The sequence below is a fragment of the Manis javanica genome, chromosome 1, assembly GCF_040802235.1.
Source record: "Manis javanica isolate MJ-LG chromosome 1, MJ_LKY, whole genome shotgun sequence".
Classification (NCBI taxonomy): domain Eukaryota; kingdom Metazoa; phylum Chordata; class Mammalia; order Pholidota; family Manidae; genus Manis; species Manis javanica.
The window spans coordinates 2724175-2747779 of NC_133156.1; the positions used below are offsets into that span (position 1 = coordinate 2724175).

At 39.7% G+C, this 23605-nt stretch overlaps 1 protein-coding gene and 1 non-coding gene across 2 annotated transcripts in view; both read right to left on the reverse strand.

Moving 5' to 3' along the window:
• Positions 1 to 23605, reverse strand: part of LOC140848869 (protein furry homolog) — a 249912-nt gene that overhangs the window by 36285 nt on the left and 190022 nt on the right. The window contains 9 exon segments of the mRNA XM_073233639.1: positions 2019 to 2095; positions 7478 to 7571; positions 8491 to 8656; positions 9796 to 9888; positions 9890 to 9943; positions 10422 to 10678; positions 14954 to 15125; positions 15438 to 15537; positions 21996 to 22150. Of these exon segments, the coding sequence (XP_073089740.1) occupies positions 2019 to 2095; positions 7478 to 7571; positions 8491 to 8656; positions 9796 to 9888; positions 9890 to 9943; positions 10422 to 10678; positions 14954 to 15125; positions 15438 to 15537; positions 21996 to 22150 (1168 nt within the window).
• Positions 14650 to 14755, reverse strand: LOC140844614 (U6 spliceosomal RNA). The gene has a single exon (XR_012123179.1). It is a non-coding gene; the product is annotated as a U6 spliceosomal RNA (small nuclear RNA).

Here is a 23605-nt window from a genome sequence, read left to right on the forward strand (position 1 = left end):
GGCCAAGGAGGACCCAGTCACCAATGACCTGAGGGTATTCATGCTCTGTTAGACATGCCACTGCCCCCAACACAGCCAAAGTCAAATCCTATGACTTGAACACCTGGAAAAGGATCCTTGTATATATTTTATGGACCTTCTGTGACGAGGTAGGTTGAGTAGCTTGATTTCATTTTCCCTTATAATGTAGTTTAAAATAGAAGCTCTCAGGGCCCAAGCAACATGCTAGACCCTAACTTCTCTAGTCAGTAACGGTAATCATGTAAAGATTATTGACGTATGACTCACAACTCAATTCAAATTCTGTACCAGGATTTTCCCATGAAAATGTTGTTTATGCTGGAATACAACAAATTTACAAACATTTCTAGGTAAAAGAGAGGCCACTATGATGACATTAGGCTTCTCTTTTGCCTATCTGCATTCACAATAGCTTTTTATCTCTTTTACAAATACATTACTTTTTCTCTGTCTATAATGTCAGTGATCTGAGTAATAATAATGACATAATTATTATCTCATTTAATTATAATTATCCTCTGAAATTCACGATTTAGAAATAAACAAGGGATTTGAGGTCTTAATATGACAGGGCTTTAAGGATATATTTTCAAAATAATTATTGCTTTTCTTCCTCTGTGTTTCTACCAAATTCTATGTCTTGCACCCAAAACAAAGAGATATATTTTAAAGGAATCAACGGGCAAAGGTCATATATATTCCTGCTGTAAAATCCACGGTCATAAAGTGTTATGTTATGCTTGCCATGTTCTGGGAGAGTTGGAATTTGACTGCTTACCTTTCTCATGATTCAATTTTCCTGTCTTCAAATTTTGAGTTACCAAATATTGCACAGTAACCAGATTTTTCTTGACCAACAGCTCTCCATTTCTCAGGGCCTACTCTCCTCATCCGTAAAACCTGGTCCCATCTAGAACTAATGGTCTATGCTCCTGATTCTCAACTATTTAATGTTTGGATGGTACGGTCCCCTGACTGGGCACAGATAGGACAGAAAGTACCAACAGCTTTATTTTACCTCGTCCTGACAGTACTAGTAAAGTTTTATAGGGACATAGCTGAACTGAACCTAAGGTAGAGGATGGCAATTATATATGGATTGTAGACATTCCTTCCTTTGGTATTTTGAATAGTGGAGAACTTCCTGCCTATACATTAAGAAACTGAGTAAGGGCAGCTGATAGGTGGTGTCAGCAGGACTACTTAGCTCTTACCCACTCTGCACATTTCCCGTAAAAACAAAATGATGGCTACAAAGGCCTGATGCAGGGTGTACCAAACGAACGTAACTCGTGCAATATCATCATATTTACAATCCCCACCAAAATAGACAAAGTCCACCAAATAGTGTACTGATTTCCTAGCATACCATTGTCCCTGGAGGGGTGTATTCTGTGGTTCCAGAATTTCCCTAACTTGTAGGCAAGTAATAACCTTTACCTGCTGCTCAGTGTCTGCAGAAGCTGTTCAGGGCTTAAACAAAATAAATGTATGCATTGCCCTCTTTGGTTTTCCCAACCTTCCAAGGTACAAAGAAATTCCTGTGACAATTATACCTCCCAATTTAGCAAGGTTTTTACCTGGCTTCTGAGAGTCTGCCATTGAGAGATTCAATGTGAAAACATCCTCTCCTGGACGAGCTGACTCACAAAGCTTAAAGGTTAAATCCACTCCCAGAATAGGTTGGAAAATGGAACTGCAACATTTGTTTTCTAAGGAACAATAGCTTACTAGCCTTTCCCCAACTCCGTCACCAAGGGGAAAATGCCAGGAATATGGAAATACAGATTTGGGATGCAGTTTGAAGTTAAATTGTCCACTGCTAGGCTTTCTCTTGCTTTTAAGATGCCAACTCTGTGCTCGTCTGCACAGTTGGATTAAATGGTTACTGAACATTTATGGATGCTTTTTTAGTAATTAGACCAAAAATAATCAAAATACTCATTTTGCATTCTACTCACACTGCATCTGCAGCTCCACAGCCTGCTGGTACTTACTTTTATCCTCATCATATGACCCTCCAGAGCTGTTGCTGTATCTTGACTCTAGGCGAGTATGGGTTCTGATGACGTTACTAAACCTTCAAATACAAGAACAACCATCAGAAATACTGGCACACGCGCGTGTGTGTATGCACTGTTTACTCAAAAAATATGCTATTATTTAGCAGTTGATTTTGGCAGCTAGTTCCAATGATACTGTTCCCATAGGAATTCACCAGTAGTCACTCTTATTCATAAGCACAAGGTCAAACCTTGGAAAGTTGTATTTTAAGGTTAATATTTGAATTGAACTAGAAAATGGTAACATTAGTCTGGAAAGAGAAATGGGCGTGATAGCAAATAACATGAATCCTTTATCCACATGTAGGCTGCATATGGTAGGTGGTTGATAAATACTTGCTGAATGATTGAACAAGTGCATAAAACTGGAAATACACAAAAATGGTTTCATAACAAATCTCCAGCTTTATCAGCTTTGAAGTTTCTCTTAAAATGATCTGAAGGTATTCAGGAAAAGGTACTAATTGAGGTGTAATATAACCAGAGGGGCTCTTTCTGTCTGGGTTCTTATGGGTTAAGAAGTAACTACACAAAAAAAGTTTGAGGCTTAGTAACTTCACACACATTATCTCATGTAATCCCACTCGCCCATCTTTGGAATAAGCATTATTTACTTTATAAATGAGCCAACAGGCTGAGTGAGGTCAAGTGACTTGTCTAGTGTCAACCAGAGGGAGGGGCAGGAATGTTTTTGGTGTCACGCTGCCTCTGAGCAGGTAAAACACATGATCTGGGGACTGAGCTCTCATGCACTAGCTCTGTGATCCTGGCCAAGTCCTCTCCCTCTTTGGGGACCCTGTTTCCACACCTGCTAAACAGGAATAATAATAACACTTCATCATTTATTTTGCTGGGATTGTTGTGGGAATCATAAGAAATGATGTGAGAAATCATCCATCTATAAGTATTAATTATTATACAGTTGACCCTTGAACAATATAGGGGGCAGCCTGCACACCTGAAAATACATGAATACCTTTGGACTCCCCCCAAAATTAACTACTAATGGTCTGCTGTTGACAGGAAGCCTTACTGATAACAAAAACAGTTGGTTAACATATGTTTTGTATGTTGTATGTATTACATACTGTATTCTTACAATAAAGTAAGCTAGAGAAAAGAAAGTGTTCTTTTCAAATTGCCGCACATCTCCAAAAAGTTTTCCAATATGTTTATTGAAACAAATCTGCACATTAAGTGGACCCACAGTTCAAACCCATGGTGTTCAAGGTCAACTGTACTTCTAGCTTGGATTTCTAGAAAGTTTTTACCCTTTGGGGCACCAAAGGCTTTCAAATCAATAGCATTTTTATCATCCAAAGACCTATAATGTAGGGTAAGGGTGTGGCCGGGGGGAAGTGTGAATAAAGTGGTACATCTATATTTTATATAAAATGATACAAAGGTTGTATCTACTTGACATATGTGCAGCCAAAGCAAAGAACTAAGGCTATCTAGAAATATCTGGATAACTCAAAGTAGATGTCTCCCCTACATTAATGACTGGCTCTTCTGCCTTCATGGACAACAGATCTATACTCTCCTTCCCTCTACAACACTGGAAAATTCAGCGCTACAGTGTATGGAGAAAGAGTAATGTTTCAGGAAAAAGTACAGGTTGTGCCACCAAGATGCCTACCTGGTCCCAGGTGTAAAACCTCAAGACGCTGTATCCATGATTTAGAATTGCTGAGTACAGAAACATAGCAGACTATAATGACTTTGGTTTTACTCACTTCTTAGACATTTACAGCAGCTTTCTTTTTTTTTTCTCCTGACACAGCGATCTTCTCCCCAGCAACTCTTCATTTCAAACATTCTTCACTGTCATATCTTTTGGGCTATTACTTTGTGAGTCCATAAAACAGAATTTCTAGGAAATCTGCTTAGTCTGTCTCAGTCAGACCAGGACTTAGAAAATTAGAAAAGAGATGAACCTATTACCTTCTGAAGATGTTCTTTAATCATATTTATGCTGATAAATGCAAAGTAATACACAGCATATATATATATATATATATATATATATATATATATATATATATATGCACAGCACAGACATCACTCAGTGAGCATTAAAAGCAGGCTGATGGAAGGATTCCACATGTGGAGACTTCCAGGGGAGAGAACGCCCCATCGCACACCTAGTGACTCATGCACCGCGATGCACACTGGGCTTACCATCATGCTCCGGACGGCCCAGGCGGGGAAGAATTACAGAAAGGATGGCAGTGCTCCTCTGTGCCTTTCTGAGACAGACCTGAAGGAATGTTGGGTGTAGTTTATGAGGCCAAGATGAAGGGTGGCAGCAAGCCCCTTCCAGACTGTTCTGATTCTGGAGAAGATCAAAACCATAGTGCACTGAAGTGTACACTTGGCAAAGAAAAAGGTAAAAACTGCCTCCTAAGAGTAAAATCTGTTATTTCCCTTTGCTTTCCTGAATTGAAGTAAATAATTGTGGAACTTCAAGGGTTAAGTAGATTGAATAATCTTCTAAGATCAAAGGTACATGTCCTAAGAAATAAATCATGAAAATGGCCTGATAAGAGGAAAACGAAAGGGAAGAAATATTTTTCTAAGTTTCCTCTTGCTTATTTAGCTCAAATTTTTAATACTTAGGCAACTTGCTGTAGATAACTAATCTCTATCCTTGTATCAGCACAGGTTGCCAGCAATGTATACAGCTGAAGCTTATTGCTTCAGCTCCCTATGAAAAAATACTTTCATGGAACTACAAATTTATAAAATAGATATTTATTAAGGGTTGATGATATATTGAAAATACTTATAGAGTTAGTTTCTGCATATTTTACAAACTTCTCTAAATGGCTACTTAATAAATATGCATTTGCTTTGTTGTTTAATAAAACAAACTACATGATAAATAAGAGAGGTTAGGGTGCTTTCTGTCAGTAGCTTCCAGTGAACTGTGTGTATGTCCTGTATTTTTTCAACACACTAACAGTTGTAAGATACTCTATATTTTTCTGTTTTACTTTGGCTATTGAGGAACTTAAGGTTAGACTAATATTTAACTTTTAGTACTTCTCCTTAGCAGGACTTTTGAGGCAACTATCTTACTCTCTTCCTAACTTGGCTCCTATTCTTTGACCTTTGTTTTAATTGTTCTGTTACTATAAGTGCTATGAGCTTTTCATCAGTATGTACGGTATTATTAAGTATTTCTGAATTATATCAGAGAACCATAATCTAGTTGTAAAAGACCCTGCATTTGCATGACTCCATGGTGCCCCCTGGAGCCCAACAATGTGCTCGAGTGACTGGCACCCCCTGTGCCACACAACAGCCCAGTCAGTATTTCTGACCAATGACCCCATAGACTCTTTTTCTACAAGGGTCATAAAGAACAGAGTAAATGCCCGTCTTCCATAATGAAGTCAGCAAGACTGAGGGAGGTGGGGGCTGGCGCTGGATGGTGTTTGGAAAGCTTATCTACCTCTGGGGTTATGACGCTTCTCTAGTTTTCACTCATGTACTGAGTAAATGTTTAAAAATGCCTACTCTTTGCAGCACAGTAGGCTAATCGTTGAGGACAGAACTATGCCTAAAAGATATATGGTCTCTGTTTTCCAAGAATTGGAATCTAGTGGTTGAGGCAGGCATGTGTGCAGTACCTATAACCAATATGATAGCCAACTGGGAACAAAGAGTGGTAAGAAGACTGAAGAGAAAAAAGGTATTTTAGGTTGAGGGCACAGTCTACTTTCACAGAAAAGAGAGAATATATTAGAGAAATGGTGTAGGTGGACTATAGGAATCAATGGATTGTAGTGGTATCCTTTGGGATAGAATATTCATGGATGTAGGGCTATATATACATATGATCAATTTATAGATAAATAGATATAGTTAGTATGAGAGAGTCAGATGTGTATAATAGGCATAAAACATGCAGGTAGATAACACATCAGAGTTTCTAATGGCCAACAGAGGTACAGTGACAGAAGAGGAATATAATTGCTACATGAGAAAGCCTCTCCTAGGGATGTTCTCTGCTCTTGACACTATAGAGAGGACCAGCTTCTTAATTTCATGGGTTACTACCAGAAACACAGGCAGGACGCTCAGAAGTTTGGTCCTAAAGGAACCTTTATAGTAAGACATTAGTATATAGATATGTATCACCTTTCTAACCTAAATAAAATTAAGATGGAAAAGTCAGACAGACAATAAACGATAAAGAATATTACACTCTAGCCGGAAAATAGAATTATCTTTAGAAATAATGTGATTATTTATTATGAGGGAGTTTTCCAAAGATGGTACTAGCAAATATAGATTAAAAAATAACATGTTAATTAATAATCTTGTACTATCAACTATGTATGGGATATGCAAACCTTCTTTCATTTCTGAGAAGGAAAGGCCTTTATTGGATAACTATAAAGGACAAAGTCTATAATTCACGATCTGCTGGGCTTGGGGGTTTGGTCTTGAGGACGGCACATATAGATGTGCATCTGCCTGAAGGATGTATTGAGAAATTCGGTAGGTGTCTGAGGCAGAGAATGAGCCTCCAGCACCACAGAGGCAGTCATCCCCATGTCTGATAATAATTTTCCACCCACAGCCCTGGATGCATTCTTCAGCACAGGATGAAATCCCAAGGATGGTCATGAAGCACCGGGGGGCTTTCTGGTCTAAGAATTATTTTCGTTATTGGATGAATTGAATTTTCTCCAATAAGAATTTGTATCTCATCCTTGCTATGAATTTCTCAAGGGCTCCCCATTACTTTCACCAGAAAATGCTCAGCCTAGGAGTCTTCAACACCAGGAGAATCATCCTCATTTTTATTTTAAAATTTGAGTCCTGCTATCTCTTTGGGTGTGTGTGTGTCTCTGCTCTTCACAATTGACTGTGGGAAATAAAATCCAGATTTCACTTACTGATGAGTAGTTCCTAAGCAATGTGAAGGCAGGGGGGTGGACAAGAGAAATGTTATCATTAAAGAGCTAATATGCAGGCCACAGAGACTTCCTTTGGCAGGAAGAAATAAAGATGATGTTTCATAGAGACACCTCAACACAACTCTCTACCTCTAAGAAACGACTCAGCAATCAGATTTGAAAATTGCACATGGAATTGCCCTTTAACTCCCACTAGCAGAACAACTAGTGGCTTTTATTAACTCCTGGGGTAGGTGGGATCCAGTCACCAGAGTGATATCCCTTTTAATCGTTTTCTTCTCTGGCTCTGCTCAGGAAGAAATCATTATCTTTAGGGATGTATAGGGACAGAGTTGGAAAGTCAATTTGTATTTCAAAAAACAAAGAAGAATTTGTGTGTGTGTGTGTCTAACCTGTGAAACCCCACAAGCCTTTACTGGTGCCTTTGTTAGACTATTGTCGAAAATTAGGCCACATCTGTGCACCCATCTCTCATCAGATTCTTTCAATATCTTGTCCTCAGCATCCGGAAAACTGTCCTGGCCGGCAACCACCATGTTACTGCTGGAGGTGGTACCTGCAGGTGGATGAGAAGACACTTAGAATAAGATGTGTGCGAAGGGGTCAAGCCCAAGTCTCAAGTAATTCCAGGAAAGGATTTCCTGTAAAATCTCATGTTTGAATGATTCATACATTTTCTGCACAATCTCAGACATTCTAAACCACCTGCCAAGCCCACATAGCCAAAATGGGAGAATCCCAGATATTTGTTAAGGTCAAAACGAATTCCTTAATGCTCTTGCAATGTGAGGCTATATTCCTGAAACCTTTTCTTCCTGGCCACTTTGGTAATGACCTTATTTATAGTGGTCAGCCCTGCTCTTAGCTGCTTCAACATTCCTGGGTCCAGGAGTTACTAAATCAAGGTTAGTGAAGCAGTCCAAGTACCTAGGGTCTCTGAGGCCTGGTCTACGGCTTCTCTGCAAGAACACTTTCGTGGTAGCATGATGGGGGCAAACGGAAGGCATCAGAGACTCGGGGAGCAGAGAAAGCTGGAGGCAGTTACAATACTAAGGGCAGCTAAATAAAAGGCTTTCAGGAATTTAAGGGGGATGCTATACATGTCATCAAATGATGCTGACAGGCCAATTTGGTGGAAGTGATAATACAGTGATGGGGGAAGAGAGTACTTCGGTCAGCCTTAAGAGACTATTAGCCAAGGGCATCCCAGAGACACAGAATGAGACTCCCAGGTGACTGCAGTGTCCTGCCCGGGATCAGCCTAAAGTATAAAGCTCTGTGGCATATGAGTAGCGGGCCACGGGCTGATGGTCATCCTTGCAAAATCACTCCACTAAACCAACAATGCCTTTAAGAGTCTCGGCTATTCTTAAGCCATTTTTAAAATGAAGTTATACTTAGGAGAAAGAAAAAGTACCCAACACATACTCCTAGCCTCTCAGTGCTCTACAGGAGAGGCATGGAGAGGCCCCTACCCGAGGCCGCTGCGGAGGCCTTGCTGCCTGCATCGAAGCGGTAGAAGGGCGGGTTGTTGTAGTGCTGCACAATCGGGTTCACCGGCTCCGTCTGCTGCAGCTCAAAGAGCAGCTCCTCCATGGTCTGAATGGTGTTGTGGCACAAATATATTGCCACCTTTTTAATCTGAGAAGAGAAACAGGGAACAATGGATGTTTTCCAGAACCCCATCCGCAAGCATGCAGGGCTCCCAACAGCAAAGATGGTGGCTCACGAGTTTGGGTGAACGCACCATCACCTGTGACCCTGATCGCTCACCTTTATGCTCTCCTCGGATGGACCGAGCAGTGGGATTGTGATTCTTTCTGTTCGTGTGCAGGTCTGGTAGGAGGGTGTGTTATTAGAAGGAAGGCCTCACCTTTCTGTACAACTGAGTTCATGAAAGTGACTTTTGGGGCACATGAAATTCTATCTAACCTAAAAACTTGCCATCTATAGTCTTAATCTTGAGCAAGGATTTTATTTTTACAAACCACGGGGAAAAGCTGCTAGCTGTTTTTGTTTAAAAAGGAATCCAGTCCCCTGCTGTTCTCTTCTCCCCTACAGACAAATGCGTTCTAGCTGTTTGTATGCTTTTAAATTTTAAAAAACCTTCTGGATTAAAGCTCCACATTACTGTAACCCTCATAGTCAAACCTGAGGCATTGAAGCTGCTTTAAGGCTTATGTGGCTCCTAATAGCAGGCAGGCGTGCAATATCTCAGAAAAACCACCAGCACACAAATGCCAGATGAGGTGGGGTTTTAAAACTGCTGTCATTTGTCTGATCATATCATCTTTAAATACAAACACTAAACTCAGAAGGATTTCTCCCTGCTTATTTCTCTCTTCTACCATCTAAGTATTTCAAGAGAAAAACCAGGGTGCTCTGCATCCAGACATAAACCTAAAGCATTCTTATTAGGGGTAACAGAACGTTTGACCTAGTTTCTCTGGCATCGCTCGTCTAATGTTTACAGAAGGCAGCTTTTAGGAACCATAGAGTTAGTTCCCAACTATTAGTCCCCTCCTTAATTGATAGGTTTCTGGGTCAAGGCTTAGAAAGGAATTGACAGAGGTGTCACTAAGAGATTGTGGTCTGATTCTCAGGCAACAGAACAAAATTATTCTGTAGTATCTAGACAAGCTCATAGGAGGTTAACATGACAGACAAAATGGGATTTCTCTATCTTGCTTGGTGCAAAGGGCATGCTCTGAGTTCCAGACTGCAAATGGAACCACCAGTAGGCATAAGGAATGATTCCCAGAAGTCCCAGACCTACTTACGTAGGGCAGGAGAAGCGTGTCACTGCTGACCCCACACAGGCTGATCAGGAATTGCAAGGTGATCCTGAGATTGTTGCTCCATTTTTCATTGTTGAGCTAATGCATTCCAGGCATTTTCCATTTCTGGTCCAGGAACTTCATCTCCATACTGTAACAAACAACATAAAAAAATGGCCCAGGAGACACGCAGGAAAATGTAAGGATGCTAAATGTTTGATGTAAAGTCGTTTTAAGGGTAATGGCCATCTCAAAATCTTAAAAAGGGGGTTAACATGGCCATTCATCAGAAAGAGGTCATTTTTCAGCAATTTATAATGCATAAATCAGTAAGTTACATACTTATTCACATGGTTTTTAAAATGGTAGGCTTCTTTTCATTTTTGTTATCTAAAAATGGTGGCAAAATATACACACAAAAGTTTATCATCTTAGCCATTTCTGAGTGTACAGTTGAGTGGCATGAAGTACGTTCACATTGTGGCACAGCTGTCCCCATGGTCCAAGCCCTCTGCATGTGATTTTTAATGATAAATGCCATTTTCCCTAGGTCTGCAGCACGGAGTTTGATTAACCCCGGGTCTCAGGTGCTGGAGTGTGCCACTGAGGCACGCTTCCTCTGAGTTTACCTTGGCAGTCATGTACATGAGGTTGTTCAGGACAAGTGATGTGGCTTCCAGGAAGCCCCAGCCATTCCCTTTCAGCCCGTGGGAGGCATTCACTTCCCCTTCCCGGTCCTTGATGTTGTCCTCCGGGCTGTTGGGGCTTGACCCCGGGAGGAGGAGCCTGCTGTCCACCAGCTCAATGTTGTGCAGCCAGAGCAGCAGATAGGTGAGCATAGTCTGCTGCCTGTTTGGGTGGGTCGTGGGGAATCGCTGGCTTACCTCTGAGCAGAACGGCAGTGATGGAGAGCTATGTGTTAGTGCACCCAAATAAACTAAGTGACAGACTGAACAGTGCCTTCAGTTTACAGAGCGTTTTCTCACACAGCAGCACCCCAAGGCCACAAAATCTTAAAGCCAAGGCTTGTCCTCACACCTCCCTTCACATCTGTGCTCAGGGAAGGAGACAGCACAGTGGGAAAGCATTGGCTCGGTAACAGAGGAAGGCCTCATGAGTTCAAATCCTCTGCTAGCAAAGAGGAGCATTAGGTGGGGACACACAGAGGACTCGGAATCAGTACATGTGATTAGACCCCAGTTCTTCTACACAGCCGCTGCCTGAACCTCTGGGCTAGCTCTTTAATCTCTCTGTTCCTCAGTTTTCTCACGTGTAAATTGGGGCCAATAGGGACCCACACTGGGCTATTGTGTGGACTAAAAGATATAATGAGGATGGACATAATATGCTCAGCCCAGGGCTTGTCAACCAGCAGACTTTTAATTGACAGTGGTTTGGATTATTACAGTGACTAAGCCAACATTTTACAGAGTGTCTTCCATGAACAATTAACTGTTAAAAAGTGAGAGGTGGACCTCCAGGAAGAACAAACCCAGTGCACGGTCTCCTTAGAGTCTTGACAACCGCCAACTATGTGGACGGTGTTGCTCAATGCTGCACATTAGGAAAGAAATGCACCGAAAGGATAAAACTGTATGTCCAGCCCTGTCATTTCAACATTCCGCTCTCTACTAGCATTTCTGCTGTGTTTCACTGCCAGCAGCATTTAATTTTATAATCTGAATAAGCTTTGTATAGAAATAAAAGCACAGCTTTACATATATGCTGCAAACTTGGAAGTAATTTCTCTACTATCTAGAGAAGGAACTGTTTTATCATTAAGGGAAGTTAGAAAGCAGGATCTAAAAAAAAATAGAAAGCAGGATCTGAGGCACTCCTTATCCAGTGTGGCATGTAATCTCATTCAGAGAGCTCCTGGCTGCTAAATGATAGAACAACACAGAAGCAGGAATTACACCAAGATAATCCCCAAAATGGCCACTTTAATTGATTTGGCACTTTTCCTAAAATTACAATTGTAATGTTTTATTTTGAAGAAGAAGAATATATTTAATGCTGTGCCAGGATTGTCAGTGTTGAGCTGTCCTGGTTCATAGAGGTCACAATTTCAAAATTCACTTAATTTCTAAACTTTATAAAAAGGATGGATGATATTATGGGCTTTTGTGACACATATTCAGATCCTTATAAAATCAGGACATTCATTTATTCCAGCATTCTGGGCATTTTCTAGGTATAAGCACTGTGCCAGGCATACCGACTAAAGATTTGATTCCTTTCCCCGAGAAGGAGGCTCTGAGACAATTGATGTTGACAGGTGACTCTGGGAAGAGCAGAAAGTGACAGATGACAGAAGAGAGGCACAAGGTTTTCTGGGGGTTTGGTAGAGGAAAAGGACTTCTGGTTACAAAGACTTGGGGCACTTCTATGGCAAAAGAATTATCCAAACTCTGCTAAGAAGGATGGGAACTTTGGAGAGGAATAAACCTTCCCAATCAGAGGGATAACCACTATTAAAACTACCTGTCTTTCAATAGTGGTGTAAAAATGAACAGACTTTCTGTAGTAATGATTGCCTTCTAATATATTGCATCATTTGCTTATTTTTGATGCTTATTGCATCTTGTCTGTCAGACATAAGGTCTGAGAGGGTAGGGATGTCTGTCCCAGATGCCCCAGGCATCTAGATCACAGCCTGGATTGTAGAGATGTTTTTGAGGGGAAAAGAGAAAAAAATGATGCCACAGACATGCAAACAAACCCCAATTCATGTCTCCAGAAGCAAATTAAATAAAGTGTGAGACAATGTCAGTGGAATTCTGTATACATTTCCCACTCCTCTGGGAGGCCCTGAACCAGTTCCCTGGCTACTCACCAGGAATTAAGTCATCTGAAATCACAGGCGATAAAAATCTCACCCTGAGTTTCTTAATAGTAAAGGCAGTAAAAATAAGGACTAGGAATCTATGATAACCTCCTTAGTTTTCCATATTATTTTTTTTAAAAAGTTATTCCTCATAAATCAAACCAGCCCGAAGGTTGAAGAAAATCTAGGTCGAAAATGCTTGCAACTCATTCTGTGAGCTTCTTTTCTTGTTAAACTTGCTGACTATTAATCTCCTCTCTCCCAGCTGTCAGCCTGTCCCTTCCACTGGCTTCTCCCTCTCAGCTAATCAGCGTGCTGAAATCTCTCAAGTGCGTCCTGCTGTTTCACAGGTGGAAGCCAAAGCCATCTCACATGTCACTTCCTTAGCCTGTAATGCCTGCCTGTTTACTGACTGTAATGTCAACTACTTGTCTGCTTTGTAAATTCCTACTATTTTTTTTTCAAAACTGCAGCTCAGCTGTCTTCTCTAGGAAGTCCTTACTAGTGCTTCTGGCCCACTAACTGAACACACCCTCATCTTCCATCTCATACAAAGCACATGCTTTCCCAGCAGAATTTGCTGCATTGCGCCATCACCACAGGATTGCAGGTTTTTCTTTATCACTAGATTATGAGCCTTTGATGGGAGAGATTGTTTTATTCCCCTTTGTATTTGTAGGGCCTGAGCACAGTGCCTGGTAATACAGGTGGCACTCAAATCTTCCTTGCAGTGAATAAAGATAAAGACAATTAATTCATTCAAAAGGCTTTTCTTGAGTTCCCCCACTGTTTAAGGCACACACACCAGGATGTGACTAACTGTCTCAGAGAGATGGAGAGGTTTTCACAGTAGAAGCAGATTTTAAAATCAGATCCTAAGGGAGATTGGGAGTTAGGGAGATGGGATGAAGAGCCATTTCCAGCAGAGGGAACGGCATGAACGGAAGCAAGGCTTTACAAAAGGTCCTGGCATGCTGATAAAGGATTAAGTGAGACCGGAATAAGGGGCTCTTGGGTGGAAAGGGGGAAAGCAAATCTAGAGATGGAGGGGTTTTTTTTTGTAATAGGCAAAGGAGTTCCACATGTACAGCACTGGTTTTGGAGGAAAAGACCTAGATTGAATATTGACTGGGTGGCATCCTAGCTAGTTGGTTTTGACAAAATCATTTAACATCTCTAAGCCCTAGTTCCTCATCTGTAAAACAGGAATGCTGATTATGGTGGTAGTAGTAGCAAGTCCATGCCAAGACTGGGCTACCTGCTTGATTTTCATTAGCTCATTTTAACCCTCACACCCTATGAGGTAGTTATTATCGCAGACAAAGAAATAGAGTTTAGAGGTTGTGTGACTTGCCCAAGGTCAAACAGCTAGTGAATGGGAGGGCCAGTGATGAGGCCAGGTTGCCCGGCTCCAGAGCCCCATTTCAAACCTCAAAGATTAAATAAGTGCAATGTATCTAAAGTGCCTGCATAGATCCTGGAATATAATAATCACTCAGCAGATGAAAGCTGTTTCTACCAGCAATTATTTTTTGGAAAACTGGGCAGAGAAGTCTGAGTCGAGAAGTGCTGTACATATTTGGTTTCATGAGAGCAGGGAGAGGTGAGGGAACTGATGGGCATCTGCACTGAGGTGCTGGTGATGTAGACGGAAGAGGATGAATTAAGAGATTGGGGTCGGTCACTCAGCAAGGCACCACGTGCACTGAGACAGGAAGTTAGTTGACATATGCAATTCTTTAAGAATGGATTTTCACAAAAATTACACAGATTACTTGAAAAGATTAGCTCTAGATCACTCTCAACAACGTCTGTGGCGTGTAGCAATACACAAGTCACAAAACACCACTGTCATCAGCATTACCCAGAGCAACTTGCAACAATTAGATGTATTAAATTAAAAGCACCCGTGCTTAATTTCTTTGGGAAATTTTACAAATATAATGAATGTAGAAATGTATAATTAATCGAAGCATCCCGGCATTTGTCTTACATTTATTTGTACTTCTACTGTTTTAGATAAGCACTTTTTTTATATGGAATGCTTCATGAATTTGCATGTCATCCTTGCACAGGGGCCATGCTAATCTCTCTGTATCTTTCCAGTTTCAGTATATGTGCTGCCAGAGCAAGCACTAGATAAGCACTTTTGAAAAAAATGTTTAAAGATATCCTAAAATTTCTTTTAGAGGTAATGGGACTTAGCCCTGAGCAATTTTTATCTGCAAATTTAGCATCCATAATTTTGACTCTAAAATTATACTAGAATTTAAAAAGGAAGGTTGCTTGGAGCAGCAATGATCACACATGTCATCATTAGCTATTGCGTGGTACCTGAGAAGAGTGGGAGAGTGAGCTCAGGGTACATCGTGGCCAGTTCACATGATAATAGGCCTAATGACACACTGTAGAGAGGTGGCAATGGCCCGTGGGTCCCACAGAGAATACTGCCAGGTCTTTGTTCAGTTACTTTCTTCGAGTATACAAAAAGCTTTGCTTCAAGGATCTACAAAGAGATAGGAAAGTAAGAAAACAGTATGAATAAACATTGCCTGGCTATCCCAGGAGTATTTATATCTAATAAAGTTTCATAGTAACAAAACCAATGGATGCATATTTTAATATATATTAAAGGTAAGGAATCAGTTCGTTTCTATGTTTATAGAGGATTATGCAATTGTTTTCTCACTCTTCATATCCACCAGTGATATGCAGATACACATAAATGCATAGCAATAAACAGCAATCCAGTGACCAACCACCATTCTGATTTTCGTGCTCAAGAATGGAAGTTTCCATGTAAGTAAGTGATGCGTGCCTGCATGAGCTGCATGGAGATTTCATAAATCTCTCTGTTGGTGTCAGAGGCCTTGAATAGAACAAGGTTTAACAATGTCACTATATTGAAGGGATAGTTCCTAAAGAAAAAACACAGCAGATTTTACAAGATAGCTTGGCTAGTAATCTTGCTAAATCATTACCCTCAAAGTTCTAGATGGCACACTGACTTCAATGACTTACTTATGAATTTCCCATGCCCATTTAACCATTGTTTTCCCCTCATTTTTGCTGTTTATTAGTAGATGAAGGGAAATAGCTCTGTCTTTGTTTAAAACTGAATACTGTTTGCACCAGGATAAACAAACACAAGAAGCTGAACGCAAGTGGATTTTATGCATTTTGATGAAAGAGATCTTAATGAAAACCAAATATAAGTGGAAGGGGCCAAAGATGATACGTCTAAGTTTCTTAGTAGCTCACTCACTTAATATTTTCATTCAATCCATCTATGTTTATTATGCACTGAACACATACCAGGAACAACTCCAAAGAACTGATGATACTAAGTAAATCTGGTGCTTTCCTAGAGGGGCTTACAGGTTAGTCAGGGAGACAAAGTAAACGGTTTAGTGACATCTACGACAGGAGTCCCTGAGGCATGCTGCAGAATCCTGACGAGGGACACCTACATCAGGCGTTGGTTAGGGAAGGTTTTCCCAAGGCAGAAACAAGTGTACTGGGCCTTGAGGCACCAGGAGACATCAGCCAAGCAAGCCAAGAGCAGTATGGGGCATTTACCAGGCAGAACAGCACTTTGAAAGGTTAAGAATGAAACAGCAAGATAACCTCTGTACAACGAACGTATCTGTGTACTAGACTGTGCGAAAGGCATAGGAGAGGGTCACAGGGAGATTGGGCTAGCATGGGAGCGGGGTTCAGGAGATGACCAGCCTGTGGACCTCAGCCTAAAAATTATGGGGATCCTATGGGGTTTGCAGCTGGGGAGGGAGGCAATGACATCAGTTGTTGATGAGTCAGTCTGTGTGGAGGATGGCTTGTGGAGGGGTCCGTGTTGGAAGCTGTTTCAGTAATTGCAGGGGGTTGAGTTAGGGCAGGAATGGTGGAGGCAGCAAGGAGGGGTTAGATCTGAAAAATGCTAAGGAGATAAATGAGCAGGATTTCAAACCTGCATGTGTGGAATGGTTGCTGGGGAGAGTAGGAACATAGGGAATAGGTGATGTGGAGATTAGTGGTATAATCAAATGGAAAATGGAGATAATGACTTTTTTCTTGGTATGTAGTACTATTTAAGATAACTTTCACTGTGTGTATTCTCTTAGTCTCTAATGTAAAAGAGGTCATAAATAGACAACTGGTGATACAGTGAATGATCTACATGTAAAAGGTAAGTGGCTGATATTTATTTTGAGGAAACTTTCAGAAAGCAGAAGATAGCTTGGAGTATGAAAAACTTACTAATTATTTTACTTATGCATCCCTTTTTTGATACTCTATAATTATATTGTCTATGAAGCCCTATTTTAGAAACATTTTATCCTCCTAGAAAGGCAAGGGACTACTATGAATAATGCCCATCGTACAGCAACTTCAGTGAGAGATGATAGAGAGAATTGGTTAAATACATGAAAAAGAATGGTTTGTCACTTCTTTTTAATATTAATCACATTGAATATTTTATGAAACTAGTAATACATGAGTATAATTTTCTTTCAACAGATTCAAGGAACACATAGGGCCAGAGGATCAGTTCTGAGATGGTCCACGCACATGGCTGCTAAGTTGGTGCTGGCCGAGCAGGCATGTGAAGGGTAGAAGCCTCCATCTCCCTCTGCCACACTGTGGCAACCACCCTCTTCTAAGTGTGTGTGTCTGTGTACATATATAAAATATGTGCCCTCCAAAATGATTTTATTAATTTAAATTTGCACTCAAAAATGATTACTTTCTAGAGTTTTTATTTTTAATGAACAAAAAAGCATGAGGTTAATGTGTCAGATGGGAAATTTGGGAAAGCCCCCCAGGTGCCAGTGGTGAGGATGGTGATGAATGCCAGTGACATTTGGGTTACAACATGCTTACTCTGTGCTAGGTACTGAGCCGAGGCTTTACCTAGGTCTGCTATTTAATCTGTGAGACTTAGAGAAGTTAAATGTTTGCCCAAGGTCATGTGGAAGTTGGGGAACCTAGACTCCATCCTCCATATGTCTGACTCCAAAGCCTCCCAGGCCTTACCTGCAGTGCGATCAGCTTCCTGGACAGCCCACAGCAGCGCCTCTCACAGCCCGTCTAACTTGGAATTCTTACAAACTACAGTATCTGGAAGTAGACCTCTCTGACTATGAAAGTAGAAATGAAACTCTTCAGGGCCCCAAAGGGGTTAGAGATGTCTTACCTACCTTGTTGTCTCTGACACTGGATTTAATACACACATATTAAAGAACACTGGGAAATATTGCTGGATCACTGGGGGGTTAAAGGCAGGAAAAGCATAGACAAGGCCTCCCTCTCATGCGGGGCCATGCACTTGGCCATGTAATTAGGACATGCAATTAGCTGCTTTGGAATTCATGGAAACATTGAAAGAAGTAACACAAATACAGAAAATGAAAGAAAACCCAGAGAAGGAAAAAAATCAGGAGGTTCTCCAATGAGTGAAATGGTACAAATAAAACATCTGTACTTAGATGTTTAAAATAGGCTTAAGACTGAATCTGACACTTTCCAGTATTTAATTTTTCAACATAGGTGGTGGGAGGGTAAAAGATAAGTACAGCTTTGATCATACAGAATAACAATCAGATGGCAAAGTAAATATGAATGGCAGATATGATTCAGCAAGTAAACAAGCAATAAAACTCTTTTTTTTTCAATCAAGAAGAGAGGAGATTTTGAAGAACTTAGGGAATACTAGCACTGGCTTATGCAGAACTAAATGACACAGCTCAGGATAACTGAGGTATTCTGAAAAGAGATGAATCTTACTAGTAGAGGGGATGACATCAAAGCTCTTTGCCTCCAAATACTAACGGATAGTAATAGTGTTTACAGGGTGCTGTGTACAAGGTCTGAGGTTGAGAGATTGGTCTTATGTACCCCTCACCCCAGCCCTATTACTGCTCCCATTTTATAGTACGTAAGCATTTGCAGGAACTTTTGCAATAAATTTTGCAAGTGATTTGTGCAGGAACACACAGCTTGATTAGAGGCAGAGAGCTAGAATTAACTCAAACTCAAGAGAGCACATTTCCAGAGCCCGAATCCTTACACTCTGTGCTCTCCTGCAACACCTCCGCTGACGCAGCCAAACGAGGGCCCTCGTCACCATTAGGGTCTGTGACTGGCACTTAAGCATCCTGGGCTTCCCCTGGCCTCCCTGGAGCAATGCTGTTCCCTTAAGAAATGTGGGGCATTTGCTTTTAAGGATTCAAGTTTGCTGGGTCTGATTTAAATTAGGAAAGATTTTCAGGAAGTTAACTTGAAGCAATAGAGGCGTACAAACAACATGACGATAAAAAACCACCCCCAACAAAATCCTTTAAAAATGATAAATTTGATCTTATGTGAATTCTCAAACATCTACTAGTAGTAGGGTGGAGGGTAAGAGTGAAAACAATGGAATTCTGAAGTGTTTAAGTGTGAAAATAATTCTGATGAGTAAAGCTAGCGATTGGAAATGGACTATATGTTTAATATGCAGCATACTATTTACCTTGGTTTAGAGCCTTGGAAAACCACTTAATCTCTTTCTTTATTTTCTTATCTGTTCTGTACTGGCATAATTTGGAGTTGAGGGGAACGTTAATAAGAACATATCCAGAAGCCACATAGTTATTTGAACTAGTGCTGCCTGACAGGTGAGGTAGGTTCTTTCATGTGAAATTATAGTACTGAGTTGCATTTACTAGCTTTCAATCAACTATAAAACATTGTATGAAGAATTCCTTAAATGATTGCTACCCACTGTTACTTTGTTTTATCCTCATTTTTTCGGGTCCTATTTAAGTTCCACTCTGACCTCCAAATCTCTCAGTACCACCAGAGTCATACCATAGTTATAAGTCCTAGTTTTATTGGAGATCAGAAAGTTCACAACACACACACACACACACACACACACACAGAGTCCTTCACAGAAAAAGAGAAACCAAACAAAAGATTGTAGAGAATCATTTTCCCCCCATTATCCCAGCTAATGAATACAGGGATTGATGTATTAAGTATGCAAAAATGGCTAATGCCCCTTTCTAAAGCTAAAGGCAGAAAATTTTAATCAACAGCATTAAAAAATATTCAATATTTTAGAGTCAGTTTTAAGTGGTTCCGTAATAAATGAGTCTGCTTGTAAACTGTCATATTCCTATACAAATAAAACCAGCATTTGTTCATTCCTATTTGCAAAGGAGGAGGGAATAATTTACTTTACAAGAAAGACACTGTGCTTGTAGGAGTTGCTATGCCAGTAACTTGTTTCAAAATTTGATATGATCCAGTTTCTGTTTATTATTTCATAAGATTAGATATTCAGGTGTTCCTTAGAAGAAATCTTGCAGAAGACAAATAAAGCAGAAGTGAAGACACCAGACTTGCTTTTGAAAATACTACTGAAAACCTCAGTACAAAGATGGCTCAGACAAACCTGCAGGCTCATCTAGACTCACGGAAAAGTTATGGGAAAAGAGAGCCCATTTAGGCCACAGCTAAACCTGTGAATTGTCAACATGCTCTCTGGTTAAGAAATGGCAGAAATGTTGGCTACTGTCTTGGCAGACAGGCAGCAGCCCTGGCATGGCTTGGTTCTCTGAGCTTCCTTCAGAATAGATGAGTGTTGTGAATGTAAATGGATATGGAATATTTGTCTAAGAAACCAAAATAGTTTAAGATGATATCTTAAAACCGAACTCTAAACATAGAGGGTTTTATGACCCAATATTTTTTGTGGCTGGAGGTATTACTGCAGTTGAAACTATATTGCTAAATTCATAAAGCACTTATTCATGCTCCCTAAAGAAAAATACCTAGATTCATTCAGAGGGATGCAATGTGATATTTTATGAGATGGTTATGTGGTGAAATAAATAGGACTAGGATAGTTCAAACCAAGTTCACTGGGAGAAGGGCAGCAAAGAGAGAAAACTTTGATTATTCTTTTTTTGTCAAATGAATCCAGGGTCCAAATATTAAATTCTAAACACATTTCTAAAAAATCAGAGCATGTGGCAGAAATTTGTTTTTAGAATGCCAAAATATCTAAAAAAGAACCCTCCAGAGAAAGAGATTTTTTGTAAAAAATGTTATTTTGGTAGTATCTTATAGGTATAAAAATTATTTTGTAAGGTTAAAATCAAGAAATAAACTGATGGAAAATCAGGCAGTTTAGATTATATTCATCTGCTGTAACTGTTTTTAGTAAGGTATCACTGATATACAATCTTATGAAGGTTTCACATGAGCAACATTGTGTTCACATCATTCACCCATATTACCAAGTACCCCCCACACCCCATTGCAGTCACTGTCTGTCAGCATAGTAAGTTGCTATAGAGTCATTCCTTGTCTCCTCCTTTCATCTGCTATAACTTTTAAAGCATATAATAAGAATTGTACTAAGATTATGGAAAAAGGAAAGTCATGGACATAAAATATTATCCACTATCTTTATAAAAGAAAAAGAAAAATATTAAAGAGAAGCTTATCTTTTTAAACAACACATTCATTTTGGGTTTATTGAAAAGTAGATGTCTTCTAAAATTCTGCCCTTGTTAATTTACAACTGTAATAGGTTGCAATTTAAAATAAATTCACTTTTATTTCCTTCCTCTGGTAGTTCATGGTAGCTATTTAAAATGCAACATTTAAATAAAAAGGAAAATCAAGTCTATAAGAGTTATTTCAAAAATAAACTTGAGCTGCCTTTTCTCAATCACTAATCCATAAACTATTTTTTGAGAATAGTTTATGCAATCTGAGGAGCCTTTACTAACTGTTTCATCTTGGTAATGAAATTATTTCACTCAATAAATTATACAGTGCAGAACGGCTTCATTACATGACCAACTGATGTAACCAGGGCATTGGTTTTAAAAGTGTATCTATGGGACTCACGGTGCTACATTTTGTTTTCTTCCTTTCTGAGGTTTTAGACAAAAGGGATTCAACATTTTTATGTTGCTTCCTGGATTTATTTGGTCTTAAGAATGGCTGAAGGGCTTACAGTTCATCCCTGCCAGAAACATTTCTAGAAATTCCTTTAATCCTCTAATGTATCTTGGATAATACATAGTGTATTTTTATAATCCCGCTCTATTTTTTCACTATGAATTTCCAGGCACTTAAAAAGAAGGGGGCTGTCCCTGAAAGCCACTCTCCTGGCAGAATAAGGACAATCAAGCTGGCTGCAAACTTACAGAGGCCGTCTATCAGCTGGGGAAATGCAGGCCAGTTTGTATCCCCTTAGAATTTACTTTGCTCCAATCATTGCGAAACAGTCAGCTCTCAATTACTGATACCATGAAGGGCAGGCAACCTTAATGGTACTTGCCGCTGACCAATACTTTCCACTTAAAAGGGTTCTCACCTGCTGCTGCACACGGTCGCTATGGCTTTGAAGCAGCCCGATGCCAGTTGGTAGGACCCTGTGTAGCATCGGTCAATTTCCCAATTGAAAAGATTTATTTGGTCAGGATTAAGTTCCAACAGCAAGATGACCACCTCACAGCCAAGCTGATGAACCTGAATACATGGAGAAAAGTAATTATTTAAGTTTAATGAAAGATTATTCTAGGGAAAGATGCAAAAGACACAAGCTTAGTCAATATAAACTATGTATAATGAAAGTAAAGACTGAGCAACCATCTTGATAAATTTTTATTCCACGTAGTATTCATCTTTAAGAGGATGCGATATTGCAACCAAAAACTGAAATGTAAAAACTAAATTTGACTCTGTGTAAATCTGTCAAATAGGATCCACTCATTCTTGGTTTTCACCTCTGAAAAGGTGGTGAAGGCTTTATTGGCAGTGTTCCTTTTTTGCACTTAAAATACTTTTGAAAAATAGATGTATTTGGTTAAAAATAACTCTAAATATTCAAAAGATACTCTTTATGCATGCAAAGTGTTTGAAGGAAAAAATCAGAGGGAATATGTTTATGAGGCTTGATTACTAAATATACTTAGTTAGCTTAATATATTTATTTATATATACATATAAATAAATAAATACACACCTACACACACATATATATAAAACCTGGCTGGAAATCTTCTAAAAAGAAATACAGTGTCAAAAACTACAGAACTTTCATATGAGAAGATCTTCATATAAATAGTATCAACAGGATTCTTAATTGATGATTCCTGAAGCTACTGTCAACACACATTTGTCCAGGAGAAGCCAGGTTACAGTCCTCTCAGAAAGTAACATTTTACAGCCCTCTCCCAAAGTTGTCCACTCTTTGACGGTTGCAGGAGTTGCAGAAGGAAAGATTCTGGACAGTTTTTTGTTTTGTTTTGTTTTCTTAACTATGAAGTGTGGGCCAAGATGGGGGTGATATTCTCACTGGATGGTCAAACTTCATCAACCTAGTTCCCCGTGGGCTTAAGGAATTAGCAGCAGACAAAAGCTGATGAGACTATTGCAAAGGACTTAAAGAGAACATTAAAAAGTTAGTTCAACTTGAAAGAAAATCAGCTAATTTGTATCATACTTTAGAAACTTTATGCTGAAGTATGAAATAGATAGATGGTATATAATTCACAACTAAATGATGTTATCTTAACTGAACACACTAATGTGAACACCGTAAAGTATAAAACCAGACTAGCACCACTGAAGCATGCCTGGTGCATTCTCCTAATTATCATACTTCCTTTCCTCTTAAAAAGAAACTACTCTCCTGACTTCTAACACTATTGATTGCTTTGGGCTGTTTTGGATGTATTATGTAATATATAATAGTAAATGGGATTATATAGTATATAATTTTGTGTCTGTTTTCTTTCACTCATGTATTCTTGAGAGTCATTTACATTCATTTTCATTGTTGTATAATATTACAATTTATGATCACTTTCTACTATTGATGAACATGTGGGTGGTTTCCAGCTTTTGACTTCATAATACGGCTTTTAATATTTTTGTATGTGTCTTATGTGGCACACACTGGATGTACACATTGGAGTGAAA